Here is a 17,803-nt window from a genome sequence, read left to right as displayed (position 1 = left end):
TATAATTAGAAACACTAGCTTTATTCTTCATTCTGAGACAACTGAAATAAGTTTCATACAATTCCCTTCAGTTGTTCCAGCTCTTGAATCTTCATGATGCCACGTCTTCTGTTTTATTCAGTTCTTTTTCAGCTTCTGTATCTGATGTCTCAGACTGAATGCAAACAGCATCCCTATATGACAGCTTTCTCATTTTGATGTTTGGCAGCTTCTTCAGATCACCATCCCACTCCCTTAAAAGAAAAACAAAAACAGTCATGAAAAAAAGCAGCAATAGAAATAGCAGGAAAGAGAAGCAGAATTAGTTAACCTTTTTCAGAAGTGAGGCTGCTCTCAAGTGAGGAGCCTCTCAAGTGAGGCTGCTTTTCTACATTATATTATCACTCCAACTGCAGTATGAACATGTTTACCTCATCTTGTACACTACAGCAGCTGTGACTTCTTTGTGAAGAAAAAAGTACTTTCAGATTTGACATTCTGGACAAAGAATCAGAAATCACAGCCTATTTCTCTCCTCAGTTACTTTAACATATTAAACCCATGGTCTTTTAACTAATAGAAGAGCAGCTTGAAGAAGTTTACTTCATCTGGATGCTTAATTTGCAAATCTAATATCACAGGTACTTGAAGTGCTTTATTATGAATTATGATTGTTAATATTTTGTATGACTTTAGGCAATCTGATCTAACTCATCCCTGCCCATGGCAGTGGGGCTGGAACTGGATGATGTTTAAGGTCCCTTCCAACCCAAACCATTCTACAATTCTGTGACTGACTTCATGGAGACACAAAATGTTAGTACACATTAATTCACACTGGAAGTATATTACTTCAGAAGACTGCAAAGAAGATGAAGGGGTCATTTAAATATCACAAGACAAATCCTGTGTTCAATTAACAGAATACTTGCTTTTTCTGAAGGGCAAAGAGAGTATTTGCCAATTATAATACAGACAGTCTTGGTTTTGTTCTACCAAGGTAAGAAAACAACATTTACATTAGATATCCCAGTAAGGTAAGTCAGCTATGTATGAATAAACAGAACAGCCAGAGGTCTTATCTTTAAGATCTCTGGCATTATTCTTATATTCTCTAACTGTGACTTCCAGCTACACACAATTTCCAAGACATGACCATGTGTAATTTCTTCCAACATAAGCATTGGTAAGTCTTTTTTTTATTATTATTATTTTTATCTTCCATTAAAGTACCTCATTTGCTAGAGCTGCCAGCAGGAGTGTTCATTCAATCCATTAACAAGGTATGTTGGCTTGCTGGCCCAGAGATACTGGCAGCAAGTTCTACAGATTCCAAAGCATTGCCTGGTACGGCATCAATGCTCTTATGATTTTCAACTAGTATATGTGAACAAACACTGCTGCAGATTGTGGTGCACCTGCATCTCATTGAAACCAAGGCTAAGAATTTTTTGCTGCTTTGGTTACTTAACAGTACATTTAATAAATAACTTAGTGTGTTATGTAACTACATTTACCATCCAAAATCACACTTCAGGTAAGAAAACAGTATTAACAGTATTACACTGTATTTTCATTTATCAGTAAATCTAGGTCTTGATCTTTAAAAACTAACAATGAGTGTTAATCCTTTTAGTGTAGATCAGCAAACAGCTCAGGTGGACAAAAAACATTCTCTGAGAATAGCCAAGAAGAGATACTTAAGTTACAGAAACAAAACACTAACTGTTGAAACTTTCTAACCCCTCCAATGTCTTACTGATTAGCTGTCACTAATACTTAGCCTATAACAGCTAAGAATTGCAAAATTAGAAACATCACACCTTGTCTAGTTTTGCAAATGACAGACTCTTTAGCAGTCTCCATATATTATTTCTTAAGAAAAAAGACATACAATATGTCAAATTCAAACACAGTGTGTTGCACAAACAGTTTAGTATTGGGATTACAAAAAACTTACCTGAAAAATTTAAGGTGTTTGCTGTTCACAATGTCTGGGATTTCTAAAGGAAGTGAAATTGAATTCTATTAGATGTGCTATATTATTCAAGTGAGTCTCATTTCAAAGAAAGAAAAGTGAACTAAGGGCTGGACGTAGTCTTTCACAGGATGAGAATAAGGAGTCATACTAGAAAGCTCCTAGAGAAATACATAAATAGGAAGACCTCTCATTGGCAGTAAAATTATACTAATGAACTACTCCAGAATTCAAATGCAGCAATCACTGAGAATTCAATTCTAAGATATTATTATACGAAGAGCTTGATCTTCTCTTAAGTCACATATCTGAGAAATAGTGCAAAAGTAAGCATTTAAAGTTTGCATTTAAAAAAAGGCCAACAAATAAACCAGAAAGATAATTAAGTTATTATTTGTTCTAAAAGAGTTGCCAGAATCCTCAACCAAAATCAAGCTGTGAGTAGTTTTTAACATTCATTCACATAATAAAAAGATAATTCTGCTCAGCAGAACTATGAAAACAGTAAGAAAGCTTAATTCCAAAAGCATCCTAAATACACAAGTACCACTGCTAATTAGGCAGTACTAAGGTTTCTGTATGTATTTTGAAACATCTATAGAAAAATAATTTCAAAGCACTTAAGTCACTGCTGTAAGCAAGACAGATCAGTAATGGAGTTAGGAAAGTACCATCAGTCTGAGGGAGCAAACCTAACAAGCGCTTCAATGTGCTTCTCAACATTTACCATGTAGAAAACTATTTGTATGCGTATATAAACACTCAGAATACAGTAACTTCTCAGGTGCTTGAACAGAACATGTTATTGGGTTTTTGAATATAGTACTACTTCCTTCCACCTGCAATGAGACAGTCTGAAAGCAAAGAACAGCTGCTGTTAGACGTGCTCCAAAAACCACTCCTGCTATTGGGAAGCTTCTTGTTGCTGAAATGACTGTCAAATGCTTCACTACATGCAATGTAATATTTATAAAGAATGTTGACACCCATCTCTTCTCATGAACCAGTGTTCCTCTAAGTAAAATAGAAATGTACACTGATTGTTCTTTAGGCAGAACATTTTCATAAAGTTGAAGTATCTTTCCCAAACCAACTTTGAGAGAAATATGCTGACTGCAAATCTTTATTACCTTTGGTAGTAAAAAAGAAAGATGGCAAAAAGCACAGTTCCTTATGGCACAGATTTTTACTTTTATTTCTCTTTTTTTGCTCCCTGGGAATCTATAATGTTCCTACCAGATGTGTTACTTGTAACTCATGCAGAATTTTACCTAGAAGGCCTACACTGCTTTGCTTTGATTCAGTGCCATTTTCTTCTCGGCCAAGCCCAAAATATTGTATACGACCCATGCTTAATATCATCATCGCTAACTTATAGACATTTAGAAGTCTTGAATCTTTTTTTTTAAAATGTAAAATAAATCGTATAGTTAAAATAGACTGTTCATGGGCAGTATTTTATACTGTAGGTTTCACAGCCTGCAAGAAGAAAGGCTGCTTGCTACCTCTGAAATGTTTAATCCACTTTACTATTTTAGCTCTTAAAAATATAATGTTTTAGGTACATCTTACATTGTCCTTCAGCAAGTCCTGAACATACAGTTATGCCTTTGTTCATCTATCAGTGCTCTTGGGTCTTACAAAAATAAATCGGATGATGCTATCAGTGCAGGACTATGGATGGTTTTGCTACAGAATGTAGAATGATGATACCTACCACTTATCTTTGTGGCCAGACAGTCTTTGCAATTCAGAATAATATCTTTTCCCTTTACATTGGGTTACAAAGTTAGCTGATGACTAATAATGTATGCAACAAATCTTGATACCAATGACTTTGACTTTTGCAGAATGCTTCTTGGTAAACAGGAATAGTGATAGAAATCACAGCTGAGTACAGCAAAGCAAAGAAACATATACCCAATTCCTTTGGTTCATTTCTGAACTTAATTTGCTTTAAAAACGTTAAATCACCAGAGTTAACTGAGATAAAAATGGGAGAAAAAAAATGGCAGATAGAGAAACAGAGCATAAAAGCTAGTGGAAAAGAAATGAAGGAAGTATTTCAGGGAACAGATACCGTCTGGCATTTCTATCATGAAGTATTCAGCAACTTATTTGCAGCAATGAAAAGGCAGTAAAAAATGTAAGTATTTTTTTCCACTTTTCTGACACTCTCAGCTACTTTGTTTTACTGATTTTTTTCTGAGGAAGAACAAACTGTGCTAGCTCTCAAGTTTTATCATGAGGATGGGAGTCCTAAACACCATTTTGTGACAAGGCACTGAGCTTAATTTCTAACAGAACTTTGGAGAAATACTGGTAAGTCATCTCCTTTGTAACTGATTGGATGAAGAAACACCAGAACAGATTACTTCTAGTTCCTATGAGCACTGGGAGTCAACTGCTCTCAGCTGTTGGTCTGAACAATTCTGCCTCTGTGGACATGCTTGAACTGGAGACTTTCTAAAACATAACCAGAGAAAAAGCAGGTAGAGGATGCAATCCCAGTGTCAGAGTGTTGTCTCACAGCACTACTTTCTACCAAGTGGAATCATGGTGTGTGACAGTCTCCTGAAATATTTCATTTCCTTCCAGAAGTACATTCTCATAAAAAAATCATTTTTCACAGCACTATTCTCTCTCCAAAAATGAAGAACTGCACAAGAGACTTACCTAAATCTCAGAACTGAAACGTCACTGCCCTTGACAGAGAATATAAGCAGTATATGTATAATATTCTTTAGAACTATCATACAGAGAAACCATGAAGTCAAAAAATGATCTTGCAGTCTGAGATTAAAAAGGTAAAAAGACACCAGAAACTGTAGATGCTCTTTAAATGATGAACCATTCAGTTACAGAACCATGTTGGCATGCCTTCCCCTCAACTTCCTCCTTTGGCTTGGCCTCTCAGACGGAAGACTGTAAGGAAGAGGACTGAGGTAATAGTAGATTACAGGTGATTTTCCCCTTAAAAAGGAATACTTCTTCAAGTTACAGCTACTGTGGAGACCCCTTATACCTCAGCGTCAAGACATCTTTCTGATACAGACCCATAGTGATTAATAGTTTGTTTTAAACTGTTAGCTTTGCTAAGGTTATATTAGACTGACTGTGCACATATGATCCCTTATACATAAAACACTGAGTTTGGGATTGATTCTAGCTGCACCTAGGCTTGTTTCTCTCATTGAAGGAGTTTAGAAAGTAATGGAGTCTGCTGCAAACTCCACTGCACTGAACCTCATTCTCTATACAATAAAAAATCAAGTGTATCTAATCTTCTCAAATCTTCTCAAGAAGCTGGCTTATTTATAATTAAGTTTTGTTAAATTACTGCATTAGATTTATATATTAGTATATCCCTGCTTCTCTTTGATTGAAATGTGTAGTATAATTTCTGCCCATGATAATGATTGTTACAGAGAACAGCTATCAGTGTTGCAGGTACACTAGTAGATACATGCTAGTGATACAACTTCCATTTAAATTAAAATCAATTTCCTTATATCCTGAAGTTTCAAGAATAGACTAAGAAAAGTGGCACATTAAGCCTTAAAGGCTGTTCTTCCCCAGGACTACTATGCTATTGTAAGAGCACGCCAGTTAAATAGAAACAGATAATCAAAAATGTACAATCTTCAGATGAAATAATTCTGATGCTTTCCAACAGAAAGTGTACTAACGCTGAGTTCCAAGCACAGGCCACATAATGCTTTAGGATTCCCTTTCAGTAGCTTTCCTACAAATACATATGACCAGATTTGACACAAATGGTGATACATAAGGAGGAAAACAGCAGTAAAACTGATTTAGATGCATCTAAGGAATAAAGGAGTGATAAGGAACTGCTAACAGAGACTGAACCAAATGTTCCTTGTGTAGATACCCTTTTTTTTCCCCCAACACTAAGACTTACTGTGCTTTTGGATATCTATCAATCACTTTTGTAAACAGCCAGCAAGAAGTAATTATTTCTCCATTTACATGTATCTGATATGTACATCAATTTCTACGATCATTTCTTCAATATAAACAATTCATATCGTGTTGCTTGTTCATAGCAAAAGTGCATCTACAAGAACTGAATTCAGGAATGGGTGTAAAACCTCAACAAATACTGTTACAAAAGCTCCTCGCGTTACAGCTTTCAGTGACAATAATTACGTAGAAGCATAAAAGCCGCTTTCAGCTGATTCCCATTTATCCCCAATCTGTAATTACAGTATTTAGCAGCACTATTTTCTGTGAATGAATACTGCCCTAGACAGAGAGCAAAACCTGCAGCAGCTGTTCTAACAAATAATGAATAATTTGAGAGCATATTTAATATATGAAGTTGCACTGTGGTCTCTGAATGCTTTACTTACTAATACTATAATAACCTCCAATTTTGCTTACAATATTTCTGGATTCTTCTTCATTTTTATGTTGTGCTTGTGCATTTGATGTCTTTCTATCTAGTCTTACTTGTTTTGTCAGCTTTCCACAAGGCAACAAAGGAAAAATGGTATATCTGAGTTATTTGATAACATTCATAGCATCTATTTTCCTATGGCTTTTTCTGTCTTCTAAGTAAACAGTATGGTTTTCCATTTGGCATTAAGTCATACAGATATTCCTGAATTCCTATATAATGCTTCTAATATTTTGAGAATGTTCATTTACTTTATTGGTAAAATAAAATAAAGTGGAAAGGGAAATATGACACACAATCCAAACCCTGCTGTCCTTTGTATCTAAGCAATTTTGATTAGCCACTTACTTTCACTAGCTGGACTGACTGACTTTGCATAATACTTTAGCATTAATGCAAAGTTCATCACTTGCCTCTAACGGGAAACTGGCTGCCCGTGGCCTGGACAGGTATACCCTTCTTTGGCTAGAGGGCTGTGCCCAGCAACAGATTGTAGTAAGAGGAGTTAAGTCCAGCTGGTGAACTGTTGCAAGTGGTAGCAGTGGTAATGGGAGGACAGTTGGACTAGATGATCTTGTAGGTCCTTTCCAACCTTGTGATTCTATGATTCTCTGTAAGGTACGCCATAAATACCTAGCAGTTAGTTAACTCCTTTGAGGAGTGAAAAACTTCCAATACTTAAAAATGTTACTTTGATTTTGGCCTTGTTAGTTGGAAGAGAAGCACGACCACAGTATTATTTCTAATGCTTTTACATACCTATCCCATAGCCTTCATAGAGCTGTCTTTCACGTTCCATGGTCTGCCTGATGATGGCTTCCCTTGATCCATGCTGTCTTCCCTGTCTACCTCTAATACTGTTTCGTAATTCAATCTGCTCCAACTCAGCACTGAATCGTTCCATATATCTGAAAGAAATACAATTCATTTATGCTAAATGCAACCATGAAATTTTTTCAGACCAATTACTCTGACAATCTAAGAAGATATTTTGCCAATCTTATTTTCAAAATGAGTCAGATATGGTTCGAATCTAATAGAAATAAGTTTAATCTACTAGGTAGGGGTTCCATTTAGAACAACATCTGGATCATCTGCTGCTTTCAGAAAGGTGTTGTGTTTTTCTTTTATTTAATTTGCTTTTGTGTTCAAACAGTTTCAATGAAACTTTCACATCTGCTCTGCAAAACCCCTAAGTTTTAATTGCTGAATCTTCAATTTTAACAAGATTAACTACTTGGTATAATTAACAGGCTTATATACCAAGGAACCCCTGAGTCGCTATAGAGACCTTATTTAAGAACATTATTTTTAAAGGCAAATAAAGCTCTTCAGCTCTCTTTTAAACCCAGACTTACTCTTCAATTAGTTCACAAGCTTCCTTCTTTGTGTAGTCAGTTTTATTGGGGTCAAGGTGACTCTGGAACCATTGCAGTTTTTCTCCTACAAGAATGAAGTTAATGTTAATTATATCATTATGGTAGCACCAGGAAAGATTAAAGTTCTTCAGTTTCTGAAATAAACCTGAATGGCATCATAAAGATCTGGCTGGGTATGAAGGCATTGATAATAGAAACATTATCTTCCTTATGGAAAAGAGTTTTGATGCTTTAATGTAAAACACTGGAAATGCGAGTCTAAAATATCATTGGCTTAATTACTTAAGATTGCAAGTAAGGAAAACAAAGAAAAAGAAATCACAGTAGAACAAAGTCTGAACAAGAGTTCCAGTTACCACAATTTTTAAACAGACTGAATTAAAAAGAAGTATTACATATTGTGTCTTGAAGTCTTCTATTTACTTCAGAGCACAGAATGTCTGTTTATCAGTATCTATAGCCTTCTTTACCAAACATTTATGAAAACCATGGAGACAATTGCAATAAATATATATATTCAAAAGCAGATGGTTGGTTTACATTGACCCGTTATAAACAAGCTTAATCTTTATGTAATCTTTCTGTAAAGCCCAATCTTTGGTCAAAAACTGAATTTCAGCTCCTCTATGTACTACTTCAGAGAATGTGTTGGGTACTTCAGCAAATCTACAACGTCTATCCTACAATTATAGAGTCAGATTATAGAGAAAGACACTCCAATTGGAACAGCTATAAAGGGAGTAACAAAATTATATCATAGAAAGTTGTGTAATGTATTTGGTAATAAACGTTTCTGCTCACCAATAATACTCAAACGTAAAGCTTTCTCAGTCTTCAACCTAACGGAAGAAAACAAACATGTTAGCCAGGAAAGAGTACAGTGCAAATAGTTATCTTCATTTTCCTTCTTAAAAAAAAAAAAATATTACTTAGATGAAAGTCAAGGTAAAATTACAAACAGAAATATCTGCCAAATGTAGAACAACAAAGCATCATACTACTATTTAATAAACTTCTAAATAATTAAAGCTAGTGCTTAGTGAACAGTAAAACACTTAAGTGAGAAGTTAATGTGTTAAGAAAATGAAACTAAGAGTTCATTTCTTAAAATACAAACTATAAAGAAAATTAATCTGAAAGTATTTTTCACTCCACCTCAGTATGCGGTAGGATAATGAAGCCTTCTGTATTGTGTAGGATGTGTTTACACAATTCAGCTTGGGATCAGTTCCTGTCCTACTAAGAAGTTCTCAGAGACAACAAGTTTTCTAACAGGCCTTTTGCATTTAGTCCTGGAGCTCTCAAACTCATTTTGCAGCAAGGAATGTTGTCGAATTTCACTTTACTTCCAGAAAGGAATGGAATTGACAGCTGGGATAAGTATAAAATTTGCTGCTGGAAAAAAGTATATTTGCATGTTCACCATATATATTCAAGGACTTGATATATTATTAAGACTTTTTCTGTTATTTAATAAGAAAATCGCTCATGAATAAAATAAGGATATATTTTGAAAGGCCAACTATCAAAGTTCAAGACAGTTCAAAGCTACGTGCTTCTGTATTAAATTCTTCGTACTCTGTGGAATCTAATGAGCATTTCACTGAAGTAACTTAGTGGACAAAAATATTTCATCTGTTAAAAAAAACATATTCAGATCAAAAGAGAAAGTCCTGCTTCCTAGAAACCAGAATACTTAGCTCACTTGGCCATTAACCTACACTACTAAAATAAAGATTCGCTTTTTCAACTAGTATTTTATTCTCTGAAAAGTTCCTGAAAGCCACATACAAACCAATGCGCCTCCAAGTTGCTAAGATTTTCACTAACACATTAATGGGAAGCTGCTTTTTCTTCTCAACTGTTACAGATGCCACAGCATCTAGGATAAGATTTTTTAAAGTAAAAAACATACAGGAGACAAATAAGCAGGATGAGTGTTATCATACCTGCAAAAAGCTGTCTGGCTAATGAAATTTAATGTTTAACCAGAAATGACATCAGGGTTAAAGGACAGATCTGAATGAGACTTTGTAAAAACAAAGGAAAAAGGATTAAGATTAGAAGTGAGCTGTAAAATTCTGCTGTAGGAGATTTCTTCAAGATAATTATGGTTGATATCCCATGGAGGGCTTACAGCACACAGCATGGAGTTTTGACAGGTCACAGTGTGCATGGAAAGGATTTGTATTTCCATGCAGTAGAGCTGCACACCAGCAGTCTCAGCTGTGAATATGGCATGGCAGCAAAGCGAGCCAAGCACATCTGCAATGAGTTGCCATGGAGAAAACTACAATGCCATCAAGAAAAGCTCTCTCATTCAAATCATAAATAACACCATCTATTTATGGTTTACAACACTAAAAGCCACCATTTGGACCTGCAGTGCTCAATGGATCACTTTTTTGTCTAGGCAATTATGTACATAATCAGGCTTATTTTCTGGCAGAAAAGCCTTCTTTATTAAGGAGTACACAACTTATCTCAGTATGAGAAATACGAGAGGATATGATCAGTTACTGCCTCACTGTACTTTTCCTAAGAGCATTACCTCAACACCTGCTAGAAAAAAACAGGGAAGCGAATCAAATAAGGCAAGGCAAAGACAGTTCCTCTCATCTCCTTCCACACAATGAGTAACATCTTTTACTCAAGGGGAAGAGAAGATAAGGGCAGGATTTCAATCTTGCAGCAAGCTCTTAACTCTGAATGAAAGAAAAAAAGTAAATGATACGTTTAGACACTGATTATGGAAAAGGATGATGAAAGGTTTTCTTGAGGTTTAGTAGATATTGTGTGAAGAGCAACACAGGGAAGAAAAAAGTGTGATTCAAGTGGACAAGTTGGCTGAAGACTGCAGTCAATTTTCTCAAACCAATTGGTCTGTCACACCTTATTACGATAAGGGCTGGTCTTTTGTAGGACAGATAAAGTTTCTGGACAAGCTTATTATTTCCTTCATACTTCACTGCGCATGCTCGCATTGAAGACTATTTGGATGACAGAGGCGATCAAAGACTTCTGTAACTTAGAGAATTTCTCCTTCCATCTTCCCCAGTGTCACACTGTAAAACTGAAATTGCATGTGCAGGTAACAATGGGTAATTCATTTGTTTGGACACAGAATTTATAGACAGAACACTCTGCTATAACAATAAGCTTTGGATGGCCCATGTTGACACACTACTTCTGGCAGAATAGTTTCTGTATGAGAAACAAAGGGTTATATTGATTACCATCAGATTAAAGAACTTGCACCTGAAACAGTAAGAAAGCTTGGAAAAGGCAGCAATCAAGACACAGAGCCTAAGACAGCAATCTACATCCTCTAATCTTGAACTGTTCAGCATGTCTGCTTATTAAAAAATAAAAATAAAAAGCTTTTAGCATTCAAAACAAAGAGAGCTTAAGGGAGAAGAAAGCCCTCTACTCTTTCTAATCTTAAACTGAGACATTCTCTGAAGACACTAGGCTTCCCTGATATTTAACAGAATTAAGGAGGAAGCAGCTGCTTTTTCACTGACTTGGTTGAAACACCCTTAATTAGCCGGCTGGGCAGCCAGTACTTAACGGTTTTCCATAAAATGGTGCCTTTTCCTCAGGTTAACCCATTACACATATCAAAAGGGGTCTGTCTGTTTCACTTGGAAGAATACTGCTATGACCAGCTCCTTTTACTGCACTTCAAAAGAGCAGAAAGGCTAATTTTGCTGTTAAGTCTCTTAAAAAGGAAATAAATCCTTTTATAAATAATTTTATTTCCTTTATGTGAAATTCCTTGTTAAAAAGCAATTACGTTTACAAAATGAACTTTTTCATGATGAAAAGTAACTAAATGGTAAAACAAATGGGAGAATGCCAATTCCAGTAGGAGGTAGATTGTTTATTATTATTATTTTCTGCTTCTTTCTGTTCTAAACAGAAACAAACAAAGCACTTAAACAAGAATTTCTTAGTACTGGTGTCTACATCAGAATAATTCTACCCACACAAACAAATCAGAAGAAGATCTGATTAAGTGTGCCACATCACAATGAATAATCACAACATCCTTTACACACTGAGTGTTTTGTGTACATTTTTGCTTTCAGCGAAGAAGCAGATGTAAGCAATGAAAATCAAATATGATTTGGTTACCTTTCATGATTAAGCTCTCTAAGTGGCAGTTAAGAGCCAAGAAGAGTTTATCTAAGGGACGAGGTAGTCAATTTAGCACTTAAGAAAACATTTATGATCACTAATAGCACTCAGTTGAAACCAGCAGTCAGACAGCACAGACAATATAAAGCAGCAGGGAAGACTTCTTGCATGCTAAAAAACTGCAGGAATTTCTACATGTGCTGCTTGTAAACTCTTGTAGCAGCTCTGCTGAGGCAATGTGACATAGTTGTGCTTGTAAAGGGCCCCTTCCCAGGTACAAAAAGGTACATATTTGTGCTGTGTAAGGCTGTACATCCATCCCCAACCATAAAAGTTGCACAGACTCTGAGGAACATTTTAACTGTACCAGGAGCTCCCAGTGCAACATCTTCAGACATTTAAGTATTTTTGTTTAGTGTTCGTGGTCCTTCCAAATTATACCTTGACAGAAAATGCCTGAAGTTCACTTGAAGAGCTTTGTACACAATCGTAGCGAATCAGTGTTCAAGGAGCTGGTCTATGCATGAGAGAGACCAAGCTGAGACAGACTGGAAATTGAATGCAAGTCCTGTATAGCTATCTCTTCCTTCTGCAGAAGGGGAAATGAAAGCTAAAAGAAAACTGAACTTGCCATGAAACAGCAAAACATCATCCAAAAGGTGTCAAATATTAGGTTCACTTAGAAAGCTCCTGCTGGCTGGGGCAGATACCAGTGAGGTTGTTTTCAATGAATTCAGCACAAGAAGGTAGGCCCACGTAAAACTTGGAGTAAAGTCAAGCCAGGTGACTAAGCTTCATTTGATGTCACTAGCACAATGCCATTGAGACTACAGTAAGCAAAATACTCACTTGCAATGCAAAAACCTTGCTTAAAATGCAAAAATGCAGTAGTTGAACTACATACTTCAAGATTTTGTGTATATAGTTGTATGGGAAATTGGTAATCACAGCCTGAACCTCCGATTAATCAGCTGAGGCAAGTGTCAGGTCAACTGTGGGAGCACAGGTGAGAGTAATTTAGCTGTGCTCCCAGAAGGGGTAGAGCCTGACTCCACCTCCTCTAGACCTCATTTATGGGCTGACCACCACTGTGGCAGCATCTCTTGGAGACTGCTCCCTGGTGGAGATTGCCTCAGCATTTCCCAGAGAAGGTGTCCATATTGGTGAGTTTTTCCCTATAAATAACCTTTTGAATATCTGTTATCATCTTTGTATTATTCTGTCTTACAGTAATTATGTCATTTCACACAGCCTAGCACTGTTATACAGATCTTTAAAATAAAAGCTTTATTGTACCAGTCTCTTTTCACCAACATTCCCAGCTAAAACACACACTGTCCTTCAGCATGTATGTAAGTTTACCCAGTACTTACTTCTCTTTCTTATCCTTTTTGTGTGCTTCCCTAGCGAGTTGTGCAGCTTTCCTACTGTAAGGATGGACAGCTTTTTTCTCTTGCTTCCCTCCTTTGGTTTTTTGCAATTTTGGCTGAAAATAAATGAAATAAAACTTTAAAGAGAAGATAGGAACACGTGCCAAGTGAAGACCTAAAAGCTCATGCATGTACATCATCTATGTCCAGATGTGGGGTCCTCAGTAAGGAAAGAGGCAGATCTGCTGGAGCACATCCAGATGAGGGCCACAGAAATGATCCCAGAGATGGAACACTTCCTTGAAGACAGGCTGAGAGCTGGGGCTGTGCAGCCTGGAGAAGGCTGGAGAGGTAACCTGAGAGTGGCCTGTCGGTATCCAAAGGGGAGGGCTATGTGAAAGAACGGGACAAGCAGGGCACAGGACAAGGGGAAAGAGTTTCAAACTAAGCGAGGGAGGATTAAGACTGGATATAAAGAAGAAGCTATTTACACTAAAGGCGATACGAGCACGACACGAGCCCTCTGCCTGCTACCGGAAAGTCTTACACGATCGCGAATTAGCCGGGCCGAGCCGCTGCGGGCCTTTCCCCCCTCCTCCCCCCGGTCCCGTGCTTAGCAGCCGGCGGTACCGCCTTCCCGCATCGAGCTGCTCCCGGCAGGAAGGACCGCTCGCACCCACACACCCCGCACCATCACGCACCATTGCGAACGCGTTCTCTCTACGGCCACCGTCCGCACGGTGCTACTGCCAAAGAGATCCGGGCGGGCGGCAGTGCAGCGAGCACGCGGTTCCGGGGCGGGTCAGTATGTGGCCAGGTATATCTGTATAGCCTGCATGTGTCTTAAAGCACGAACCGCTTCTGACTCTGCTTAAGCTTCTGTCCAGCCTGAAGAATAAATCCTTATAACCATTAAAATGTATTGTTACGTTGTGCACTTGCAACGCAAATTAAGATAATAAAGAGGAGCTTAAGATATTCTAACTTTTTTATGTCTTCCATAGTGAATTGAGTTTGCTGCCCATTAAACTTTTCTGGTTATCTTCTGATCCAGATCTCTTCTGGATATTTCTGGATGTTTTCACTGTACACACAGTAGGAATGGAAACATAATAAAAGAAATCTTGGGCAATTAAGAAAATAGTTACTGAATTAACCCAAAGATTTCGTTTTTCTGTGGGAGAGAGAAAAAATGTGAAATGATGGAAATCTCATAGTCTTGTGTACCAGAGAAGTTTGAATGGGAGGAGATAATTATGTATATTTTGTTCTGTTGCTGATTCAGAGTGATCTCTTTCTTTCCTGTTTCTTTCAGTCTCTTTCACTTCAGGTCCTGGACCTGCTGCAACTGAAGCTGATGTGTGAACATATTGTATAATATTTTAGTTGAGGTAACTCTGGCAATTCTGTTTTATCTGAGATTCATGGAAACAAGTATCACTTCTAAGATCTTATGAGGCTCTCAGCATCTCCTCTAGCACGCTTACATATAATTTATGATTTAGTTATTTATACTGATATTTTTTTTCCTTTTTTTTTTTCCTGCTTTTTGTTTGTTTGTTTGCTCGTTTAACTTAGAATAGGCTTTCTCTTCACTGCAATAAGTGAATGCCACAGCCTCATGCATAGCTAAAACATACATATCTACTCATATACAACTCTGCTATTTTCAGTTTAAAATCACATAATTAAAACAAAAAAACAAAACACAAAAAACCAGCATTACACTACACCATATTACCATGAGAACTCGTCCTAGAATGTTTCTTTCTTATTAGATAGTCACCTTACTTTTGAGTTTCAAGCTGTAAGAGTTATGTTGGAATAGTCCAGGTAAATGTGCTCAGACGCATCACTATATGCCTACAGATGACAAAAGTAAGGTTCTGCTTTAGCTGAGTGCCTTGTTTTCCTCAGTAGACATATAATTTCCTTGTAAACATTATGCATTCTTAATAATTTGTCTGATTATCTCTGTAGGCTTTTAATGTGGAATCTTTTTTCTCATCAAATATTTTTTTTTTCCCCAATTTCATTAATGTCTGTTTAAAGGAATTAGCATTGTATAAGGAAGTAATGAAGAGTTTGGACTGTTTAAAGACTTTGGAGTCTGTAATTTCCAGAGACTGAATTATTTTGCCCTCTGCAAATTGTCAAGATCAAGCTTCTAAAATCACCAAAGCATGCCAAGACCCATAGGTACCATATCCAAATGTGTTTAATCCTTAAAAAGAAATTCTTATGCTGGAATGGAAAAAATGCTTGTTTTGATGGTGGATCTCCCCTCAAGAAAGTGGGTGGTTAGCTTTATCAGTTCTTAATAATGTAAAACAACAAGTGCGCTTCTTTCAGCAAAAACATTTTGTTGGACTCATTTTTGTGTGTATGTAAAGGAAGGTGGGAGGCAGATGAATGAGATGACACTTTTCTTGGTGGTGTGTAGCAATAGGACAAGGAATAATAGCCTAAAACTTGTACATAGGAGTTTTTCATACTAACATGCAGAAGAACCTCTTTATGATAAGGATGAAGGAGCACTGGAACATGTTGCCCAGAGAGGTTGTAGAGACTCCTTCTATGGAGACAATCAAGACCCGTCTGTACACCTACCTGTGTGACTCATTGTAGGGAACCTGATTTAGCAGGGGGGTTAGACTTGAGGTCCCTTCCAATGATTGTGTGTGGTTCAGTGATCTTCATGCTAAATAACGTCAAATTCTAGAAAATAAGACTCTGATGCTTATTGCTCAAGTCAGGACCCAGAATCCCCTTGCTCACTGCTGTTTATACTTGGAAGCTAATTTGTAGGGGTTGGCAAAAACACGGCTCCTTCCCCAGAGTATCTGTTACAGCATCTTTGAGTAGCCTTACTGCTAGTAATCACTTCCTGCTATGCTGAAGTTGCAGAATGTGTATTTTCTATTTAAATGGCCCATGAAGTTGTGAGCTTAGACAAAAATCTTCACACCAATTAACTCATCTTCTGCATGAAAACACTAAGAACCTGAAAGTTCTCAGTTTGACTTTCAGTGGTAAAAAGGCAAAACACTGCAACAGAGTAGCTATTCCTTAAAGCTTAGCAGCCATATGCTGAGCTTTTATGAGCTGGCACTGCTGAGAAACTTTAAATATGATTTAGCGGTGCTTTTCATTCTTTAGGGAAAACGGTAAGCCAAGTTATAACTCCAGAGGATTCAGGTCTTTATTACTTGTAAGATAATTAAACCAAGCAGAAGAAGCAACTAAAACCATAGTGACATTAACTGAAACAGCACAGTAGGTTTATATATGTATATAGAAATATGAAAAAAAATGGGATTTTTTTCAGCTGTAAAAGTGAATTCATAGAAATGAATGGTGCCTTTTGGGGCTATGTGAAATGTTACTAACAATTGCTGCAAATAATAAACAAAATGGTAGCATATTTTTTTTGCATTGCAAACAAATGTAACCCTGACTTCCATAAAAATCTAAGTTGAACTATTATGCATCAAAATTGCCCGAGTTCAAGCTGTAGCACAATCTCACTTGAAGTTTGTCAGCCTTTAAATTCAACATGGTGTTGTCTTGTGTGTACAAACCACATACCTGTTTTGGAATGTCCAGAGATCACTGGCTGAGCTGTGTAACAACTTTACTCTTCTCTCGTCCTTCAGAAACCACAAAGTACCAAATGATGTTGGGCACCAGTATTTTTTGTTTGTCGTTTGCTGGTTTGTTTTGGCTTTCCTGAGATTGAATCAGATGTGGGACCCTTAGGGTAAGTATTCAAGTAGCCAGTTAATGCTGTGTTCAGAATAAGACTCAGAGCTCCAGAAAAAGTGAAGAATTTATTGTGTGATCTACCCGGAAGGAACTTGTTTGTCTGAGTTTCTCCCAGACATTACATTTATCATGCAACATATTTACTACAAATAGTGTTTTTTTAATTTTATTTTTCATTCTTATGTTATCAGCCAGAACTAGAAGCTTCACAGCACAGAGCTCTGTGCCTACTTTGGTACAAGAAGCAAGAAGTATGCAATCTACTCAGTTTACACCAATTACTCAGTGTTATAATGGACAATGTGGGCAAGTATAGATGCACATCAGTTAATTTGAATTTCTCACTTATCTTTCCCCTGATAGGTAAAGCCAGTCACTTGGTCTGCATCTTCCTTCCTTTGTTATACAAGCAGATATTACTCCTTAGAACCTTCTGTACTCAGTTTCATTTTTATAAGCAGAGAAGTGAAACAGATAAATTGGTCAGACAGTAAGTTTGGTGCTGCAGAAAGAAGAGGTAATAGTTCATCTCCTTCCGATTTTCTTTTAAATTTACTTTTCCTTCATTTCCCGGAGGAAATTGGAAAGATATCAAGAAGACTTGTGCAGTACTTCAGTCTCAATTAGTTTATAGAGAAACTGTGCCAGAACAGGGGGATGCAACTTTGTTATACGGCACCACATGGTATCTAAGAGCTAAATTAACCTGCCATTCTTGTCTCGAATGCTACTGATAAATAAATAAACAAATAAAAATTACAACAGAAAAGAA

At 36.9% G+C, this 17,803-nt stretch overlaps 1 protein-coding gene and 1 long non-coding RNA gene across 2 annotated transcripts; one reads left to right on the top strand and one right to left on the bottom strand.

Annotated features, from left to right (window-relative positions):
* On the bottom strand, positions 1-14,003 carry TMA16 (translation machinery associated 16 homolog). Its single transcript, XM_015860935.3, has 7 exons — positions 13,968-14,003; positions 13,270-13,382; positions 8,558-8,595; positions 7,736-7,820; positions 7,137-7,285; positions 1,940-1,982; positions 1-233 (listed from the first exon to the last, which is right to left on the bottom strand). Exons 1-7 carry the CDS (start codon positions 13,968-13,970, stop codon positions 92-94), a joined length of 573 nt encoding a protein of 190 aa, XP_015716421.1. The 5' UTR covers positions 13,971-14,003; the 3' UTR covers positions 1-91.
* LOC146761012 (uncharacterized) lies at positions 13,998-17,803 on the top strand. The gene is made up of 4 exons (XR_014945237.1): positions 13,998-14,083; positions 14,582-14,657; positions 15,319-15,465; positions 16,923-17,803. It is a non-coding gene; the product is annotated as an uncharacterized LOC146761012 (long non-coding RNA).

This window comes from Coturnix japonica, chromosome 4 (assembly GCF_054131305.1).
Source record: "Coturnix japonica strain WE chromosome 4, WE-NBRP24, whole genome shotgun sequence".
Lineage (NCBI taxonomy): Eukaryota > Metazoa > Chordata > Aves > Galliformes > Phasianidae > Coturnix > Coturnix japonica.
Note: the sequence above shows the minus strand (reverse complement) of the source record. Positions and strands in the feature narration are given on the sequence as shown.